The following is a 19,784-nucleotide window of genomic DNA, read 5'->3' on the forward strand; positions in this document are numbered from 1 at the left end:
ATGAGTCGTGAGGTCCCGCCCACCAGGAACCCTCCCCATGTGCCACCAACCAGCACCTTGGGCATGCTGGTAAACTTCCTACACAGGCCTTTGCCCTAGGTCCAGAGTATGTGCCCTACCTACCTAGGGCTCTGAGAGCACCCAGAGGCCACATACATAGACATCCCTTGTTTTCCAGGTAGTGAAAAATACCATAATTGCTAACTCCTGAGATCACAAGGAAAGCAGAGTCACTGTGGGAATTTGGCAAGACGCATCCTGCACCAAATTCTGTGGCCTGTGGTGTGTTACCTAAGAGAAGCAGGTAAGAAATCTTTTGGGGTCCAGGTGTGGTGGTGCACACCTGTAATCCCAGCAGCTTGGGAGGATGAGATAGGAAGATTTTAAGTTTGAAATCAGCCTCAGCTAGCAAAATTCTGCCTGGGGATGTAGCTCAATAGTAAAATACTCCTGGTTCCTGGGTTCAATTCCCAGTATCCCCCCACCACCACCACCAAAAAAAAAAAGCTTTTTGTTCAGGGCCAGAGACTTAAGCAACTGTCTTGCTTTTAGTATAAATAGTGCTGGGAAGCAGGTTTGGAAAGAGGCTCTACAGAAAGAAGAGAAAGTCACAAGTGGCTCAGAGCTGTCTGCTAAATCTTCTTACATTCAGGGGTCCATGACAGCCACATCAACACCTGGAATCATAGCTAGTGGGGAAGATGAGCCAAGGAACTGTGTGGTGTGTGGGGACCGAGCCACAGGCTATCATTTCCATGCTCTGACGTGCGAGGGCTGCAAAGGTTTCTTCAGGTAAGACCCTCCTCCTCCATAGAAACAACCCTGTTCCCAGCTCCTATCAGTCAGCCTTTAAACCCTGGCACATGCCCAGCCTTGTCCAGCTACATTCCTCCTGTATTTAAGTCTCACTACTCTGTGGCTAGCACTCTACATCTTGCCAACCACACCACTGTATAAACTGACGGCATGATAAAAGAGAGAGGACCAAATGTTTGTCCCATGCACACAGTCCATTTGTTCCCCCCCCTTTCTGTGTGCGTGTGTGTGTGTGTGTGTGTGTGTGTGTGTGTGTCAAGAGTACTTATTATGTGCCCACTGCAAAGCACTAAGGTAATACTATATTGACTAGGCTTGCCCCAATGATCCTGTGTGTTGTGCTTTATTCACTCCTGAAGTGCTTTGAACTTGTGCTCTATTCACTCCTGAAGTTCTTTGCTGAGTGAAGGTGGGAGACAGCTGTAGTGCCAGCTACAGAGGCTGACATAGGAGGGTGGCAAGTTCCTGGCCAGCCTGGGCAACTTAGCAAGACCCTGTCTCAAAATAAAAAATAAAAAGGGCTAGGTATGGGGCTGGGGTTGTGGCTCAGTGGTAGAGTGCTTGCCTAGCACATGTGAGGCCCTGGGTTCGATCCTCAGCACCACATAAAAATAAATAAAAATAAAAGTATTGTGTCCAACTACAACTAAAAAATAAATATTTTTTAAAAAGGGCTAGGTATGTGGCTCAGTGGTTAAGGCCTCCCCCCGCCCAGGAGGGTTTGATTCCTAGTACCATAAAAATTAAAAATGTCTCTGTTGGGGCTGGGGTTATGGCTCAGTGGTCTAGAGTGCTTGCTTAGTACGTGTGAGGCATTGGTTTCAATCCTCAGCACCACATAAAAATAAATAAAATAAAGGTATGTGTCCATCTACAACTAAAAAACAAAAATGTCTGTCTTTCACAGACGAGCAGTCAGTAAAAGCACGGGTCTCACCTGCCCCTTTGCTGGAAGCTGTGAGATCAGCAAGACCCTGAGGCGCCACTGCCCGGCCTGCAGGTTGCAGAAGTGTCTAGGTGCTGGCATGAGGAAAGACAGTGAGTTGGTCTCCTACCTTCCCAGTTGTCCATTGACTGTCTGTGTTTTGTCTTTGTTCCCAATAGTACATTTTGCATTAACAAGCACAGTAAGATTTTTTTTTCAAATTCGACAGATGATATCACTATTCTACTCAAAACTTTCAATGGCTCCCCATCTCTTTTAAAGTACAAGATCTCTTGATCTGGTTCCTGCATACCACCTTTCAGACTTCATTTCCTCTTTCCCCCTTGCCCAATCCAGTCCAATGACATTGACTTCAATGCTCTTCTTAAACCCACCAATCACACTCTTCCCCAGGACTTTTGCACTCCTCATTCCCTCTACCTGAAAAGTGCTTCCCTTGGTATTCATATGGCCGGCTTTTTTCTTTTATCTCTTGAATATAATGCCTATCACCTAGTAGATGCTCTATAATTTTTAATTAATTAATGCTTTCTCTGTGCCAGGTAACTATGCTATGCTCCCAATAGATGATATAACTGGGACTCAAAGAAGTTAACTTACCCAAGATCAACCAGCTAAAAAGTTGTACAGTCAGTATTCAAATTCAAGTCTTCCTGATACTAAACTCTTGTTTTTTCCATAAGATTGCAGTACTTTTCAATAGGATGGAAAGAAAACTATTTATAAACCAAAAGATCTTAGTTTGAATTCAGTCTGCATCATTTGTTTTATGACCCTGGACCTGTTGCTGGAATCTAAGCCTATTTACATTTCTGAAAAATATGAATAATACCTACTTTGTCTACCACAGTGTTGTTTCATCCAGTGAAATCTAACCTCAGAACCTTTGAAATTATAATGCTGTGTCGTGGTTTGGATCTGGAATGTCCCCAAAGTCTTATGTGTTGAAGTCTTGGTCTCCAATGCAGTAATATTCAGAGGTAGGGCTTTTAGGAAATGACTGGATCATGAGGGATATAACCTCATCAGTGGATTAATCCATCTGATGGAACTAATAATTTGAATGGACTATTGGGACGTGATAGAAACTGTAGGAGTTGGGACCTAATTGGAGTAGCTTACTGGGAACATGCCCTGGAAGGGTTTGTCTTATCTTCTTCCTCATCTTCTTCCTCCCTGTGCTTCCTGCTGCCATGAGCTGAGCAGCTTTTCTGCCATGATGTTCTGCCTTGCCTCCGCCCCAAAGAACAGAACCAGCCAACCATAGACTGAAATTGAGTCAAAAGAAATGTTTCCTCCTCTAAGTTATGTCAGGTATTTTGGTCATGGCAATGAAAAGCTAACATATTATACAAACACAAGGGGCTGCCTTAGCACTTTATTAAGCCCCTCTTTATTGTTTCCCCCCAAAGCCAACCATCTTATACCTTTCCCACTTTACTCTCCATCCTTCTCTCCTTTCCCACAGTGCATTGTTTTCTGCCATGTGCCTTACAGGTAACTGAGGTTGGTGAAAGGGGGCAGGAATTCCCCACACCTGAGGTCTCTAGGAGTCAATCAAGTTCAAGGAAGCCTCAGGAACTCTCCTTCCTTCCCCAGTTCTTCCTTGTGTAGGGCGGTTGAGGAATCCCAGATCAGGGACTGGCTGAAAGATGTTCTCTGCTGGTCTAAATAGCTTTGTTACATCTCGTCTGGTACAGTGATACTGTCGGCAGAAGCCCTGGCATTACGACGAGCAAAACAGGCACAGCGGCGGGCACAGCAGACTCCTACACAACTGAGTCAGGAGCAGAAAAAGCTGGTCCAGACCCTTCTGGGGGCCCACACTCGTCATGTTGGCACCATGTTTGACCAGTTTGTGCAGTTCAGGGTGAGCACTGATCGGGGCTGAAAGTGACCAAAAGGGTATCTAGGAGGTGGCCTAAGGGAGAGGGCTGTGTACCATGTACCAACAGAGGATAGATCTTCTCCAGAACCCCAGTCTGGGCAAGTTCCTCTAAAGAACCTTTCCAAGATAAGGCTGGTGAGGCCTCAACAAAAGCCCTAGGAGCCAGGGACTCTGGCTCACATCCTGATCTCTACAGCCTCCAGCCTACCTGTTCATCCATCATCATCGTTTGCCTACCCTGACCCCTGTGCTACCTCTGCTCGCTCACATCGCAGACATCAACACTTTCATGATGCAGCAAATTATCAAGTTCACAAAAGATCTGCCCCTTTTCCGGTGAGTGATCTTCCCTTCTCTATCATGAAGCAAGGGCTTCATAAATTATATACCATCTTCATCTCACCCCACCCCTAAAAGTTGCTGATCAGATGGGCATGGTGGCTCATGCTTGTAATCCTAGCTACTCAGGAGGTTGATGAAGGATTGCAAATTCGTGGCCTGTCACAGCAACTCAGTAGACCCTGTCTCAAAATAAAAAGTGCTGGGGGTGTAGCTCAGTGGTAGAGAGCCCTTGGGTTCAATCCCCAGTACTAGGGTTGGGGGAGTCCTAACACACATGGTGGTGCATGCCTGTAATCCCAACAATTTGGGAGCTTGAAGCAGGAAGACGGCAAGTTTGAGGCCAGCTTCAGCAATTTAGCTAGGTTTTAAGTAACTTATATGAGACCCTGTTTCAAAACAGAAAATAAAAAGGGCTGGTGATGTAGCTCAGTGGTTCAGCATCTCAAAATAAAAAAGTCATTCAACAAATTACCACACCCCTTAGTCTTTCCAAGCATCAGGTCTCAAAACCAGGTTTGTTGTTAAGTGTGTCACTCGGGACCGGAAGTTCCTCTCCCTCTCCTAAGCTCAGACTTGTCTAAAATGCCCTTTTTTTCATTTCTCCACAGATCCCTGCCCATGGAGGACCAAATCTCCCTTCTCAAGGGAGCAGCTGTGGAAATATCTCACATTGCACTCAATACCACTTTCTGTCTCCAAACACAAAACTTCCTGTGTGGACCTCTTCACTACACAATGGAAGATGCAGCCCATGGTGAGAAGGTGCTAGAGCAGTAGGGGCATGTGTCCTTGTGGTATGGGATGAGGTGAGGTGACCTAGAGGCTCTAAGCCTCATATCTCCTACAGCAGGGTTCCAGGAAGAATTTTTGGAGTTGGTATTTCGCTTCCATGGGACACTAAAACGACTGCAGCTCCAGGAGCCTGAGTATGTGCTCATGGCTGCTATGGCCCTCTTCTCTCCTGGTGAGCATTTCCCAAAGCCCAGAAACTTTGGTCCCACCATCTCTACCCAAACTGGGTCCCTTGAATCCATCCGTCCATGGCCATCTAGCCTTTAAACCTTTGGAGTGGGTCTCTATCATCCTCAGACCCTGGGACACTGTGCAGGCCTCCCCCCTCCCCCTTGTCCCTCCCAGCTCTCTCTCTTACAGATCGGCCTGGAGTTACCCAGAGAGAAGAGATTGATCAGTTGCAAGAGGAGATGGCACTAACTCTGGACAGCTACATCAAGGAACAGGAACCAAGGCCCCGAAATCGGTAGGTGGGAGCCTGGGAGCTTGGAGGCTGCACTGGGGAAAGAAGAGGTTATGGAAAACACTGAACTCTGGATGAATGCTTTTCCTGTCTTTTCCTTTGGCAAACCACATCTCTTGGGGTCTGGTCCTTTCCTCTGGCCATCCCAGTTGCACAGTTCCAGCATTCAAATTGCTCTTACTGATGTTTAATCTCACTTTTTCCAAATTTTTTTTTTATTCAGTAGAGATGCAAAGTAGTAGCTCACAGGCTCTTATAATAGCATTCCTGAGATTGATGACATCTATCACCTTAGCACTACAACTTCTCCAGACTTAAGTGGACCATTAAGAATCTTGCTCACTTTTGTTCCTTGGCCCTTTCTCGCCTCTCCACTTGGCCAATTCCTTGAATTTTTCATTTCCCTTGAAGTTAGGGTCATTCACAGTTTTGTGTCCCTGATTCAGGATCTATCTAGGCTCTGAGGTATGTGCAACTTCTGTTCTTACTCATTCCTCAATAAGTCAGTTTGCCAGAAGGAGGATACTTTGTACCACAGAACAACCCACCCATCTTCTAGAACTTGCTCTAGAAGGCCAAACCCTCAGACTCTACTCAGTTGAAGTTCTGGCAAGGTCTGGGGCTTCTTTCACACTTGGCCCTCAGAGTTCAGGAAAAACTGGGCATTGTGAGAAGATAGTATCAGACAGACACTCCTTTGGGGACTTTTCAACATTTGACAGATTTTCATATCAGAGCATGATTTTCTCTAAATTTCAGACTTAGCTTCACTGAGGGTCAATTCAGTGGGTCAGGGCCTCAGGACAAGACTTCTAGCTGTCTTATTTCCTTCCTCTTCCCTGGTAACCCCACTACTTCCTTCAAAGGTTTCTATATGCAAAGTTGCTGGGCCTGTTGGTTGAACTCCGGAGTATTAACAACGCATACTGGTACCAAATCCAGCGCATACAGGGACTATCTGCTATGATGCCACTGCTCCAGGAGATCTGCAGCTGAGCCCCAGCCTGGCCTCCTTCCCCAGCCCACTTGGGACACACTGGACTGGAAAGGGGAAATTGCTAGGACGAGGAGAAAGGGAGTTCAGTGATTGTAATGAAAGACTAAAGCAATAAATGCCTCTTCATGCGATCATTGGGGTACTTAGGGGTGACCGTGGGGATAAGGTTGTCCTTTGGATGCATAGAAGATGAAGAAGAGGAAGCCTCAGGCTAAGAGATAAAACTTCTGGGAATGGGTAGGTCCCATTTTTCAATGCCCAAAATTTAGCCCTTCAGCCCTACTTTCTCAGCCTCTGGGATGGGAAAACAGGATGGGGAAGCTAATCCCATGCAGTCTTTTCTGCTCTGGAAAGGAAGGAGCTAGGGGCTTTAATCCAGAGGAAAACAAAGATGGAAATGAAGGGGGGAGTTCAACCAGACATATTCCTTAATCCTTCTCCCTTAGTCCAGAGCAACAAGAGCGTGGGGAAGATGATACTGGGGCTGGTGGCAGAAGTGGGAGCCTCAAACCACTGCCTTATCAGCTGACCCAGTGGCAGTGCCAGTTTTGAGAAGGGTATGGTCCTGTTCCCCACTCTGCTCCTAGGACCTAGAGGTCACCCATCGAGGTGGGCTCTGGAGAGGAGCCTTGTCTCTGGCCCTAGGACACCTGACTCAGGTTCCAGCTGTGGGGGCTGACTCTGGGACAACCTCAGCCCACAGTGATGCTGAAGCCACAATGGAATCTGTTGCGCCAATGATTAAGGAAGGCTCCAAGGGCCAAGGTGACGGGCAGCGGGGGCATCTTCTTCTCCAGCACAGCACCTACACACCAGTTACTATCCACCAAGCCTATTGGGAAAGAAAATATCAACTAGGTTATTGAACAAGACTTGGAGAAAAGGGTTGGCAAAAATAAGGTAGAACTTCCCTCCCTCTGCATCCCCTGATCCTTCAGCACTTCTGAATGCTGTCACTAACTCTTACCTCTAAACACCATGTTGGCCTGGGGCAAAGTCAGGTGGTAACCAAAGGAGAAGGTTGTGTCTTGTAGCCTTGTGTTTGCCTCAAACTCCACTCCAACCTGAACCTGAAAAACAAGGGCAAGGATAAGAGGGGGATTCAGTCTTGGTGAAGACCAGAGGGGCCCTGACAGGGGATCAGCAGAATGAAGACATCCATGAAAATGTATACCTTGTGTGGGTAGGAAGAATACTAGGCCAGCAAGAGCCTGGGGGGGTGGGGGGAGGTTGTCTACAGAGGCAAAAGTTTATATAACTGACTTGCTAGCATAGGGCATGAGATCAGTAGCTCACCTGTTCATTTGCCCTGTGGTAATAGCTTGCATGGGCCCCGCCAGATCCCACATTCAATGTAGCTACCCAGTGTACAGCTGTAAAAAACAAAATACAAGGGGAAAGGAGAATTACTGTAGTAGGATGCATTCCAGGGACCCCAGCAAAGTCCAGAATTGCCATTCCACTTCACCCCATACCCGAGTACTTCCCAGCCAGAGTCAAGATGGCCCCCTCTTCGCCCGGCCGCCGGTGATAAACTAGCTCTCCTCCTAGCACCAGTCGATGAGTGAGGCTCTGCAGAAAGTGAGCGACCATGATCACTGTGGGGGAGTGAGGAGACACGGAGTCAGTCATAGAGACAATAGTGAGGCCTACTCCTTCACCCCCAGTTCCCTCCTACAACCTGCCCCAGAAATTCCTTTTCAAACTCCCAAACTGTACAGAAGATGAGGAGGCATGTCCAACATTAGCAAATAGAACCCTGTTTAAGGTTCAAAAGAACCCTGTCCCAACTCCTCACCCGATTCCCCAATCAGGTCAGGATTTCCTAGGGTCAGAGTGGCTGTGTAGTCATCTCCTCGATACTCGCCATCAAACTGCCATGTCAGGAACTTGGCCTGTTGTGTCTGTGTGGAGAGAGCAAGAAGTAAAATCTCCAACCATCTTTTTATAATCACTATTGCCTCTGATCCTCCCCCTGGCTTCCCCGGGGCAGGATACCCATAGAGGAGAAAGAGAAGTGCCTCGATGGATGGAGGCAGGAACTGTGGGTCACCTGGAAGACAGCCTTAGCTCGGAGCCGCTCTGCCAACAGAAGTAGGACCTGGGCGTTGAGACTTCCACTGCTGTCCATATCCCCTACCACAGTGGGGAACACCTGGTGAGGAGTGTAGACAGTAAGGCTGAGCTGGGTAGCATTACTCAACTTAAACCCAAACACTGGGATTTCATTAACATTACTCAGCGCCCCCTGGTGGAGACACAAAGAAAAACTCTGGCATCGTTTCATAGAATTGTTTCCCCACCCTTTGCCATTCAGAAGAGACAGAATCTGGTTACTGTCAATTCTTCCCTGAACACACACATTTCCTCCTCCTCCAGACCTAAGTCCCAGGTGCGCTTTTAGAGAGTGGACCCAGGTATGTGGAGCCCTCACCTCTGTGGGGCTGAGCTGCCAATCCCCTGCATAGGCTGCATGGAGGTGATAGCCAGGCAAGCCCAGGGCACTCATGTGCACAGTGTGAGCCACCTGCAGAAAGAGGAGTCAATGGAGGAAGAGAGCATCCATGTTTCATTTCAATACCTCATCCCACCCGTCATCTTCTCCCCATTCAGGGGGCCTTTTAAGAATCCCAAATATCCCAACATATGCAGTGGGTTAACAGATTTAAAGCACCAAGTCCCGCAGGCAAGGGAGGTAAAGAGAACCCCACATCCTCCCTCATTTGTCCCACATAGCCTAGCTAAGGCTGGAGTGCAAAAAGGAAAGGAGGATCCAAGGATAGGCACGAAGGAATGGTAAGGATGGGACAGAGAAGTGGGAGCACCTGGAAATGGCTGCTCAGAACCTTGTTGACAACGAGCTTCACTCCCTCCATCTGTGCTGGGAATACATCTGAAGGGGGTGGGGGGGAAGGGAAGGAATAAGCACAGACAAGGAATCCCTACCCAAAGAGATAGTCTCCCCTTTCAATCCCATATGAAGCACTGGAGGGATTGACCTCCTTTCAACTCCTCAAACGAAATGCTCCACTTCATTTGGGCACCTGATTCTCCCTGAACTGAATGCCGCAGCTGTGATTTCCCCTTTTCTGTTCCCATCACCGGACATCAGGTTTCAAGACCCTCCCTTCCTCCGCCCATTCAACTTGAGATCCAAATGACAGAGTTCTCACCTTTGCATAGCCGGTGCAGCTCATCGAAGCTCCCAGGGTTGGGTAGAGGTTCCTCTCGGCGGGGGCTCCGGCGGGGCAAACTCCCCATCGGTGCCAGGCCCAAAGTATTACCCATTTTAGTCCAGAGGACAGGGAGGGGCCCGGGTTAACCTGGGAAAGGATTCTGGCTTCCTCTACCCCCCACGGGCCCCACCCCCCATCATCAGGCTCCCCAGTCTCAGAAACTTCCACATGATCGAATGCTAGTCCTGGAACAGGAAGAGTGGGGGGAGAGAGCACCGATGGAGAGATAGAACCCTAGGCACACTCCCACCCCATCTTTGATCCCTCACCCCCACCTGTCACCCCTGTCCTCGCTCCCATTTTCTAATCCTAACCCCCACCACAGACCTCACCTGGATTCCTAGTCTTTCTAATCTTCATTCCCACGCCCTGAGGACAGGCCCGCAATAGAACAGTAGCCCTTACCATCTCAGACCATCCTGCGGTCCCTTTCCCCCCGGCACACCCCGGTCATCTTGATGGGGGCAGCCATCTTGGTTAATGGCAAAGCTTCGGCTTCACATTGCATTTCCAAAGTGGCCATGAGCGCCATCTTGGAACCGGGCAAAGGAAACTACCTAAGACCCAACCCTCTCCAGATTCGGTCCCGCCCAATGGGTGGGAAAAAAGGCACTTCAATCTCCTAGTCGCCAATGAGAAAGAAGGAAGCAAAAGAGTGGCAGGCATGGCAGCCGGAGAGCTTCACCCTGGCGGGGCAGAGGCCAGCGGGATTTGATTGGTGGTTCCTTAGACTTCTGCAGAAGGCCTTAGATTGCCCTGCCTCTCCAAGGTCGAGATAAACCTGTGAACGTTCAAACCACTAGAGGGAGTATCTTGTCGCTTGGGTCACTGAAACTCCTTGCACCGGCCACGAAAAAAGTGAAACTACAGCCTGGAGGCTGTTTTATTTTTGGTACTGGGGATTGAACCCCCGGGAGCTCTACCACTGAACTACATCCCCAACCTTTTTTTTTTTTTTACTTTTTTTGAGATAGGACTCGATTAGTTGCCGAAGCTGAACTTGTGATCCTCCAATCTTAGCCTCTGGAGTAGCTGTGATTACAAACGTGCGCCACCACACCCAACTCAGATTTTGTGTTTAGTGATGAATGATGAAGGAATGTCCCTGAAGACTTCTTTCGAACCTAGTTCATATCATGCCCCACATCCCCATTGAATCCACAGCCCTCCACAGCCCGCCTCTAAATGACACATAAGCACAGCTCTTCCCCAGACACAAACCCCCTCATCTTCTAGAGGTCTACACCTCTCAGGAGTGTCCCCTCTCGGTAGAAAGGAAATGGGTGTGTGACAAAACGTTTGGGGTAGATGAAGCTGCTTGCAATGAGGAGCAGGCTCTGGGCAGAACTATTCCTTAAAATACCATTCTAAGCCCAGCGGCTCCGGAGTCTGAGGCAGGAGGATCGCAAATTCAAAACCAGCTCAGAAACTTAGTGAAGCCCTAAGCAACTCAGTGAGGCCTGTAGCTAAATAAAACACAAAAAAGGGCTGGGAATGTGGCTCAGTAGTTAAGCGCCCCTGGTACACGTCCCCCAAAATAACAACAAAAACAGGTACCTCTATTGTTAATCCTTCTTTCTTTGAGTTTTCAGGCAGGGTGAACAAATAAAACCTAGGAATAAGTTTCCAGACCACAAATGTGCTCTGCCTTAGGGCCAGGGGCAAGCAATAGACTACACTCAAGAACTATGAGCTCTACTGGGGAATAATTGAAAACGGAATAAAATTTTTTAGCCTTTGTTCCCTACCTTCCTCACTAGCTCCCACCACTCCCTCCCATCTTTCAGGAATGTTCCACATACCTAGGGAGCAAACTTTGAGGGCAATAGGGCGGAAGATACAAATGCTTCTGGTATCTAGTTAACTAATTCTACTGAAATGCTTTGGACCTAGGAATGTAACCCCCCCTCCCCTTAATTAGGGCTGGGACAAGGGCCAGGACCTTGGCCATAGGTATTCTATGGCCCCTGCTAATTCAATATTGGCTGACCACTGCCTTGAACTGATAAGGCAGTCAGATGACCAGGTATATTCAACCCTTATCCTAGCAGGAGCCTCTTGTGTCTTTTCCTGCCAGAGCTCTCCAACTGAGAGAGGAAGGGCAGAGGCTGTTTTCTGAATTTGTTTTTATTGGGGGAAGGGTATGCTCATTGATCAGCAACCAGGAGGGCCATTCTGGGCTCTGGGTTGTTTTCTCCCCCTGTCTCATTATACATTAACTGAAAAAGGACAGAGTCAATCACACCTGCCCTCTGACCCTGACTCTCATTCTCCTAACCCCCATTCCCTTCACTACTGCCCCTAATTTCAACTGCTTTTTTTTTTCTTTTATTCTTTTCCCCAATACTTATCTTCAAAGTTGCAGTGAAGACAAGTAGGGTTGGGGAGATGAAATTTACTCAGAAAAGAGATAAAAAATCAAGGATCAAGGGTTTGATGTCAGAGCTTTCCAGAGAAATGATTAGAAATCTTGCTTCCCCACTGCATACAAATCCAAAGATAACTAGCCCCAGATCCCAAAAGAGTCAATCTTAAACAGATGGATGTGTACACTTTTGCCCTTCACTAAGGCCTGTACCCTCTGCTTCTCATTTCATCTCCATGAGTTCCTCGTTTCTTGTCCTCTCCTCCCCCATTTCTCCAATCTGTTTACTTCAACATGGTCCCTCCCCCAATATCTCCCCAGAATCTCTATCACCTGACAGGGGGTGGTGAAATGGACAGGTATATAGTCCCTGCCTTTCCAGCCAGGCCAGCAACAGACACCAAAGACAGAGACGCTGAGTAGGTATGGTGAGAGAGCAAGAGCTGTGGGCAGCATGTGAAGAGGACTGGGCTTTGATGGTGGAAAGGAAGGGAACCAGGGTGGAGAGGGCTTCTGGATGTGAGATCCCTGGGGAGGGGGTGAAGCCCATTTGGCTTCATCATCCTTCCTCACCACCAGCACTATATTCTAGGCCACCTTTCTACTGTCACCACGATGAAGCTACTTGCAATGACTGTGCTTCTCCTTACCATCTGTAGCCTTGAAGGTGAGTATGATATGGAGGGAGGGGGACAAAGAAGAACAGGAGATGGTGGTCCTCACTACCCATTTTCTGTGTTCCTATGCCTCAGTCTGGCAACCACGGAGCTTTCCTCTCTGAAGTCCAGAAAGAAAAAAAAAAAAAATCCAAAGATTTGTCTATATATCTATTTGGAAAGGGGGCTGAGAGCTGGGGTGGAGAATGGCAGAGGTATGGTGGGAGACCAGGACTCATTGCTGGGGACCCAGTTGAGAAAAGTGTGCCTATGTTTCTAGGGGCTTTGGTTCGGAGACAGGCTGAGGAGCCAACTCTGCAGAGCCTTTTCTCTCAGTACCTCCAGACTGTGACGGACTATGGCAAGGACCTGGTGGAGAAGGCCAAGGGCCCAGAGCTTCAAGCCCAGGCCAAGTAAGTGTCAGGGGTAAGGGTTTGGAGGTGGGACAGTGGAGAGAAGGAACAGAAGATGGAAGGTCTTACTGGAGACTGACTCAGGGGTGGGGGTTAAGAAGGATTAAGCTTAAACTGGGGAGAAAAATTCTTCCATTGCCCATAGATCGTGTGTACCTTTTGGACAGATAGAGGCAATAGGAAGTGGTCCCTGAATTTCAATCTCTAGAGTCTATTGCTCTGTCCAGTGGCGGGCTTGATTCTCCTAATAGGTGCTTTGCCATGGCAGGAGGGACCAGATACCTAGTTCATTTTGCTCCTTCTCACCACCAACAAGGCTCCTCCCTGCCAGTCATTAGGTTTCTTCACACTGACCTCTAATCCCTCCCCTATCCAGGGCTTACTTTGAAAAGACACAGGAACAGCTGACACCCCTGGTCAAGAAGGCTGGAACTGATCTGATTAACTTCTTGAGCAATTTCATGGACCTCAAAAAAACACAGCCTGCTGAGCAGTGAGGAGAAAGTACCATTTCTTCCAACCCCAGGGACCAGGCCTAGTGTCCCTCTCCCTACCAACTCCCCATTTTCTACAATAAATGTGGAAGGATTCAAATTGTGAGTCTCGTGTGTTCAGGTGACTGGGAAAAGTAGCAGAGTTGGGAAGGAGTAGAAAGAAGAAAAAAAGATAAATCTGCTTCTAAAAGGGAGAAGGGTTTGGGTGTGGAGGGATGGAGAAAGGGTTGAAGAGACAAATGATTGAAATGATATAGCAGTGGTGTGTGGTATGCCTGTGATTCTTCCTCAAGCCCAGGGAATCTCCCACAGCCCAGGCATGGCTCTGCCGTGGAGTGATAGTGCCACTGCATAGGACATGGAACTGTGAAAGAAAGGAAGGATTCATAAACTCAATCCCTAGACTTCTGAAAATTACAGGAAATGAAGGCATCCTTCAGAATTTCCCCTTAATCGTTCTAGAAAGAGAAAAATATCTTCCTCAAAATGCATCCAGTGGTGTGACCCAAGACCCTTTCTTTCCTTATGAGTAAGGAGAATACTCTTGTTTCTCCATCTCACAATAAAAGAGAAACCATGGTTTCACTCCTTTCCCTAAAAGTGTTCTAATTCTTCCCTCCTTTCAAAACCTCTGAAAGCTTGGACCCATTCCAAGCCCTTCCCCTACCATTATCCGGGCACTATTCAAAGAACTGGCCTAGTAACCATCTTAGAGCCTGGAACTGGTAGCCATTTAAAGGCCTGACAGTTATCTAACTTGGTGGACATGGGATATAAGAGATGCTGTGATACCTGGATTAAATTAAAATGGAAATCAGGTTGGGTTGATAGGGGGAGATACACAGTTCTAAAATGAGGCCTTTTCCAATAAAAATGAATTCCTATTTTACTTATTTATAGTATAAGGAATCAAACCAGGGATTCACACATACTAGACAAGTACTCTACCACTGAACTACAACCTTAGCCTCCTCCTTTAAAAGTTATTTTCTCGGGGCTGGGATTGTGGCTCAGCGGTAGAGCGTTCCCCTAGCACGGGTGGGACCCCGGTTCAATCCTCAGCACCACATAAAAATAAAGGCATTGTGTTGTACCCATCTATACCTAAAAAACAAATATTTTTTAAGAAAGTTATTTTCTCTGTATGTCTAGCTACTTGGAAGGCTGAAGTAGGAGGATCACAAGTTTGAGACCAACCTCACCAACTTAGCGAGACCCTGTCTTAAAATAAAAACTAAAAAGGACTGGGTTTGTAGCTTAGTGGTAGAGTGCCCCAGGTTCAATACCCAGTACCAAATTAATTAATTCATTATAACAGTTATTTCCCTGTCCCGGCTCATTTCATATACAGCATCTGAAGTCATTTTTCTCCAGGAGACTGGAGATGGCTTCAATTTATTCTATATATTGATCAACCTCCTTAATCTGGCATTCAAGACTCTCACCATTCATAATTATTCCCCTACCCTTTTCTTTCAAAATATCTACCTTTTCTCATGAGGCAAAGTGTACAGAAACAAAGATTTATTAGTCTGTTATTTGCAAGGTGACAATTTGGACAAGTTAATTTCAAAAAGCCTGAATTTCCTTAGGAGTTGACAAGTGAATCAAATGGTACAACTGAAAAATAGTTTGAGAAGCATAAATTACTACCAGTACAAAGTATTGCTTGGCACAAGGGGTTGCTGGAAGCTTGGGGACCCTAGACCCATTCAAGAATGCCTGCTGGGTTAAAGGTAGAACTGGCAGCATCTCAGGAAGTTTAAATACTTCCAGGCAGAGCTTTCTGGCAGTTCTGGAAACAGGACAGGCACAAACATGGGATTCCTTGGTCACTCACCCATGGGCTTGGGGGAGATGACTTCTTATCTGGGCCCAATTTGCTTCCCTTTGCCTTACCTGTCTTTAATCCCTATTTGGCCATTTCTCTAAGGTCCCTTTCTCTATGTGTGTATGTGCTACTAGGGATTGAACTGACCTACATTCCTGAACCTTTTGATCTTGCTAAATTGCCCAGGCTAGCCTCAAACTTTTTTACTTTTTTTTTTTTTTTGAGTGCTAGGGATTGAACCCAGGGCTTTGTGCATGCACGGCAAGCACTCTACCAACTGAGATATAGCCCCAGCCGTGGCCTCAAACTTTTGATTCTCCTGCCTCAGCTTCCTGAGTCACTAGGATTACAGTAGTACACCACTGCATCTGGCTCTTAAAAGTTCCTCTTACCTTAGTATTCCCCTTAAAATCACTCTTTCTAGAAAACCTTCTATTAGGAGCTTCACATAACCCTGGTTATCCCATTTTTTTTCTGCATGGTTGGCTTTTCAACTGTGCTAATTCCCATATGCATATACTGGATTGGTACATATCTGGATTGGTGAAAATCTGGGATTGGACAGACAGGCTCCCCCACAATCCAACAATTGTCAATTTTCAGACACAGAAGGCCACATTGTATGCAGATGTCATTTCTTAGGTTCTGATGTCTCCAAACATGGCTACATTCCCAGCAGAGTGGTGTGTAGGGAGCATACTCCCTGCTCTAGTTCTATCTCAGAGCATCTGGGGGTCAAAGGTCTCATCCCTCCCCCAGCTATAATCAGCATTCATTCCTTGTTTGAGCAAAGTAGCTTTTAAAGTTCATTAAACTGTGAGTTCTGTGAGGTCAAGAACTGAGTTTGCCTTACTCAAAACTGCATCTTCAGTATCCTGCCTAGTGCCTAGTAGAGGCTGAATAAATATAAGATAAATGAATGAACAGATAGAGTACAGTCTGTGGCAGCTTTATTAAGGATCGCCCTTCCCATTGTTTAACAAGAGTTGGGGAGGGGGGAAGGGAAGAATGGTTGGGCAAGGGAGTGAGACTAGAAAATAAACACATTGAAGAGCATCTGAGCATAAGTCTTTAAGTGGGAGGAGAAATCCCTGGTGTACATTAACATGAGGCCTGGCATCATTATAGGGATAAGGTCAGTTGGCATTAAGAGTGTGGAGGCATATACAATGCTGACCATAAGGGCTGGGAGGTGAACTGAAAGCCACAGAAAGATGTGACCAAGGATATCTAAAGCTATTGGGGTGGTTTCTCATACTTCAGAGTCTCATATGTCTCCTGGTTCCGGGTGCTCAGGCCCTGAAGGTGGGAGTCAAAGAATGGTCAGGGGTTTGATCTCACCCAAGAAGCCCCACCCACCCCACAGACCTTGCCCCAAGGTCACCCCAAACCCCACCCTCTTTTGCTGATTCTGAGGGGGCACAATTAGGCTCACTCACCGTGTAAACACCATCTGATTTCTGCAGAGAGGAAAGGGGCAAGGCATTACAGACCCATATCTCTTTGAGGGCTCTTCAGCATCTGCTTTCCCACCCAGGGAGTATCTGGGTCACGGTCAGAGTTAGCTGCCTAACACTGGAGGTCATTCACATGATAGGGACATGAATACACATTTGCCAACATGGATACAAACACAAATAACACACAACTCTCATGCATTCATTGTCACCCTGTGCTTGATTCTTCCCTGTTACCTGCCAGACATTTTACTTGTGGCTTGGCCAGCTGGCAGGGTAAATAAGGTAAGGTGCTAAGGTGTATGCAGATCAGTACAAGAGATGCATGCTCTCCCAGAGGACTCAGACCCTAACTCTAGAAGGGCAGAGTCTGAAAAATTATCAACACCCACATGTGGGAAGGTCCATACCTCATAGTTGGCTATAGCTGCCTTTCGAACCTGGATCTGGAGTGGAGGAAAGGTAATCCGTGAAGAGGAAATTAGAGGCCCATCCCCTTCCCTCCAAGTGGGAGAACCCCTTGGGTTCCCCTTCCTCCATTCCACACTGCTGCCACCCTCCCACTTCTCCTTCTAGCCCTCACCCCACTTTGCCTTACCTTGAGTCGACAATAGAGCAGGGTGAGGACAATACCATATAAGAACAAGATGGCGTCCAGGATATAGCAGAGCTGAGGCTCTCCCAGGGCCTCTGAGGGGATAGAGGGTACCAGGGGGTCAGGGACACGGTGGTGGGATCTTGTGCTCAGAGGAGAGAAGGGAAAGACTTAGAGGGAATCCCTTTTAGGAAAGAAACTCTATGGTCCTTTCTGAACTCCTATTTTTCTTACTTTTCTCTATTCTCCCTTACCAGAGAGTAGGGATAGAATAAAAAGGGTTCTATTGCAGTAGGACTTACATGGTTTAAGAGTTGAAGACTTTCCCCTTAACCCCAACCCTCTTTAGCACTGTGGTTCTTTGGGTTCCATTGAGTGCTTCATCTATTCTCAAGGACAGGTCTAAATTCACTGGGCTGAGACCAAAACCTCAGCCCAGCCGGGGAGGGTGATAGAGAGGCAGTGGCAAATTTCAGCTTAAGAAACCACAAGAGTGTCTCCGCTAAGTCCTGTGACCTGTGGCTGAGAGCTGGACAGGAAGGATGTGAGCTGGGGAAGGGAGGGAAGGCAATTACTCTATTATTGGTCATCTCCCAGCCTCAGCCTCATTGCTTTCTGTCCCACAAGACGCTTAAATATGCCAAAAACAAAGTATCTACTTTCCTATGCCTGCCACTGGCTCTGCACATGGAGCTGGGGAAATGACTACAGGCTCAAGGGAATGATCCCAAATTAAATGCAAAATATGAATTCTTCCTCCTGCTACTCTGCCCTGTTACTCACTGTGAGCCTCTCAGAGGGGAAGTTTTGTATGATTAAAAAAAAAAAAAAAAAAAAAAAAAAATCACATAGGATCTGGGCTTCCAAGACTGTTCCCAGCCTGTATCAGAACTGATGGGATGCATCTGACTAATATGGGCCAAGTACTGACATCAGTAAAATACTTTTTATTCTGTAACACATGCACAATATTACATAAATCTCAAAACTACCCTGTGAAGGAAACATCACTGCCGTTTTATGGATGACGAAACCCAGGCTTTCGGAAAAGCTAAGTAACTCATTCAGGGCCACAGTTAAGCAAGAGACTGGAACTGAAATCTAGTATTTATTTTCTGCCTCCAAAGCTTTTCCTATGCCCTGGAGCTCTGGCCTCCCTCTCCATCCCATGACAGCAGATAAGTGGCTCACTTAATCCTTTTTCTCTACCTCAACTGGGTTGGTGGGACTCCTCAGGGCCTTCTCTTTCAATTTCTCCAGTTTCCTTAAAGTTAACCAACTCCTTCCTCCCCAACTGACACAACCTCTGTTCAGAAGAGAGACACCCTCATAGCATAGACAACCTAAAGTAAGCAAAAAGTGAGAGTTCTTCAATTGACTAGAGTCTTAGAGCTAGAACCTTGTTATTTGTGCCTCTGTTTCTCCGCTGATGCCCAGGTCTCTAGAAACAGGCATTTCATATGGCCCACCTTCCTATCAGCTCGTGCTGTAGTGATGATCCGCTGAAACAGCTATCATGCCTACTTATCTTGAATACCCCTTGTCTTGCTCCTAAGTCCAAAGACAGGCCTCTGCTCTCTAAAAGGGAGTTTTGTATATTTATAATTAACTACAGACCAACTCCCCCTAGACAAAACCAAGGATACCACAAAAATAATGCTGATCAGGGAAAATGGAGCCCTCTCATACAAGACCAGCTCTTCATACTAAACAAATACCTGCTTTTCCTGCCAAACTGACAGTTTCAAAGCCATCCTGAAGTCAGTCTGGAATAAGGTTGGAAAGGGACTAAAATCAAAGAAACCATGACTAGTGCCTTGGATAGGACCTGGATAGGACCAGACTCAGGGTCTCTGTATCTCAGCCCTGTGCCCACATGCCTACCACTGCCTCCCTCATTCTGTCCCTGACTAGAGCCCTCCCATATATGCTCTTGGTTAACACACTGAGGCCCAGCGCAGTGACGCTCACCACACTCTCACCTGCTTGTTCAACCAAAAGGAGTAAGAGCAAGATCACTGCTGGAATCATCTTGGGCAGGGGGCTGAGGAGCCGAGAGCTGGGATCAGACGCTGACAGCACTGCGCAGCTGTGCTCTGCGAACAGTTCCCTGACCACAGAGTTCCCCCCTTCCTGCCACGCCTTCCCCCACATTTTGGCCCCTTCCCCTTCCTGCACTAGAGACTGGGCGGCTCCCGGAAGGGCTAACTAAGGGAGCTAGAGGATCTGGACTTAAGATTCAGCCCTTCGATGACCAACCTCAGCCCACGGAACGAGGGGACTCTCAAGCTTGGGAAAGGCTATCTACACTGCCACCTTTCACTCCGCCCCTGTTCATAGACACACGTTTGATAAACTGACTTGATAAACTGCCCCTCAAGATTCCCTCTATACTCTTAACCCTTACCACCTGAAACTTTATACCCAGTCTTGATTAAGGAGCTTACCATTTTGTGTGGACATTGAGGTTAAGGCAGAGGGAACTGAGGGAAA

General features: G+C 47.2%; 4 protein-coding genes across 4 annotated transcripts; 2 read left to right on the plus strand and 2 right to left on the minus strand.

The window, feature by feature from the left end:
* The first annotated feature begins 658 nt into the window (after positions 1-658).
* On the plus strand, positions 659-6,243 carry Nr1i3 (nuclear receptor subfamily 1 group I member 3). The gene is made up of 7 exons (XM_027950723.2): positions 659-792; positions 1,724-1,854; positions 3,463-3,632; positions 3,847-3,986; positions 4,601-4,746; positions 5,145-5,250; positions 6,114-6,243. The coding sequence occupies exons 1-7, from the start codon at positions 659-661 to the stop codon at positions 6,241-6,243; spliced, it is 957 nt and encodes a 318-aa protein (XP_027806524.2).
* Tomm40l (translocase of outer mitochondrial membrane 40 like) lies at positions 3,110-14,287 on the minus strand. The gene is made up of 10 exons (XM_027950724.2): positions 9,886-14,287; positions 9,418-9,665; positions 9,070-9,137; positions 8,679-8,771; positions 8,298-8,399; positions 8,043-8,148; positions 7,720-7,842; positions 7,541-7,617; positions 7,212-7,314; positions 3,110-7,076 (listed from the first exon to the last, which is right to left on the minus strand). The coding sequence occupies exons 2-10, from the start codon at positions 9,530-9,532 to the stop codon at positions 6,937-6,939; spliced, it is 927 nt and encodes a 308-aa protein (XP_027806525.1). The 5' UTR covers positions 9,533-9,665; positions 9,886-14,287; the 3' UTR covers positions 3,110-6,936.
* Positions 12,461-13,459, plus strand: Apoa2 (apolipoprotein A2). Its single transcript, XM_027950687.3, has 3 exons — positions 12,461-12,512; positions 12,782-12,914; positions 13,291-13,459. The coding sequence occupies exons 1-3, from the start codon at positions 12,461-12,463 to the stop codon at positions 13,409-13,411; spliced, it is 306 nt and encodes a 101-aa protein (XP_027806488.1). The 3' UTR covers positions 13,412-13,459.
* Positions 14,288-16,172: 1,885 nt separating the features above from the next.
* Positions 16,173-19,413, minus strand: Fcer1g (Fc epsilon receptor Ig). The gene is made up of 5 exons (XM_027950786.3): positions 19,274-19,413; positions 17,295-17,386; positions 17,107-17,142; positions 16,679-16,699; positions 16,173-16,538 (listed from the first exon to the last, which is right to left on the minus strand). The coding sequence occupies exons 1-5, from the start codon at positions 19,320-19,322 to the stop codon at positions 16,476-16,478; spliced, it is 261 nt and encodes an 86-aa protein (XP_027806587.1). The 5' UTR covers positions 19,323-19,413; the 3' UTR covers positions 16,173-16,475.
* Positions 19,414-19,784: the final 371 nt, after the last annotated feature.

The sequence above is a fragment of the Marmota flaviventris genome, chromosome 10 (assembly GCF_047511675.1).
Source record: "Marmota flaviventris isolate mMarFla1 chromosome 10, mMarFla1.hap1, whole genome shotgun sequence".
NCBI classification, from domain to species: Eukaryota; Metazoa; Chordata; class Mammalia; order Rodentia; family Sciuridae; genus Marmota; species Marmota flaviventris.

What these genes read in the sequence shown, in the direction of transcription:
- Apoa2 (XM_027950687.3), top strand. Translation starts at nt 12,461, where the DNA reads ATGAAGCTACTTGCAATGACTGTGCTTCTCCTTACCATCTGTAGCCTT. An exon ending in TACCATCTGTAGCCTTGAAG is followed by an intron (nt 12,513 to 12,781) that starts GTGAGTATGATA and finishes CTATGTTTCTAG; the next exon opens with GGGCTTTGGTTCGGAGACAG. An exon ending in GAGCTTCAAGCCCAGGCCAA is followed by an intron (nt 12,915 to 13,290) that starts GTAAGTGTCAGG and finishes TCCCCTATCCAG; the next exon opens with GGCTTACTTTGAAAAGACAC.
- Nr1i3 (XM_027950723.2), top strand. Translation starts at nt 659, where the DNA reads ATGACAGCCACATCAACACCTGGAATCATAGCTAGTGGGGAAGATGAG. An exon ending in GGCTGCAAAGGTTTCTTCAG is followed by an intron (nt 793 to 1,723) that starts GTAAGACCCTCC and finishes TGTCTTTCACAG; the next exon opens with ACGAGCAGTCAGTAAAAGCA. An exon ending in ACCAGTTTGTGCAGTTCAGG is followed by an intron (nt 3,633 to 3,846) that starts GTGAGCACTGAT and finishes TGATCTCTACAG; the next exon opens with CCTCCAGCCTACCTGTTCAT.
- Tomm40l (XM_027950724.2), bottom strand. Translation starts at nt 9,532, where the DNA reads ATGGGTAATACTTTGGGCCTGGCACCGATGGGGAGTTTGCCCCGCCGG. An exon ending in GCTGCACCGGCTATGCAAAG is followed by an intron (nt 9,138 to 9,417) that starts GTGAGAACTCTG and finishes CACCCCCTTCAG; the next exon opens with ATGTATTCCCAGCACAGATG. An exon ending in TGACCTGATTGGGGAATCGG is followed by an intron (nt 7,843 to 8,042) that starts GTGAGGAGTTGG and finishes ACTCCCCCACAG; the next exon opens with TGATCATGGTCGCTCACTTT.
- Fcer1g (XM_027950786.3), bottom strand. Translation starts at nt 19,322, where the DNA reads ATGATTCCAGCAGTGATCTTGCTCTTACTCCTTTTGGTTGAACAAGCA. An exon ending in TGCTCTATTGTCGACTCAAG is followed by an intron (nt 17,143 to 17,294) that starts GTAAGGCAAAGT and finishes CCTCCACTCCAG; the next exon opens with ATCCAGGTTCGAAAGGCAGC. An exon ending in AATCAGATGGTGTTTACACG is followed by an intron (nt 16,539 to 16,678) that starts GTGAGTGAGCCT and finishes TCCCACCTTCAG; the next exon opens with GGCCTGAGCACCCGGAACCA.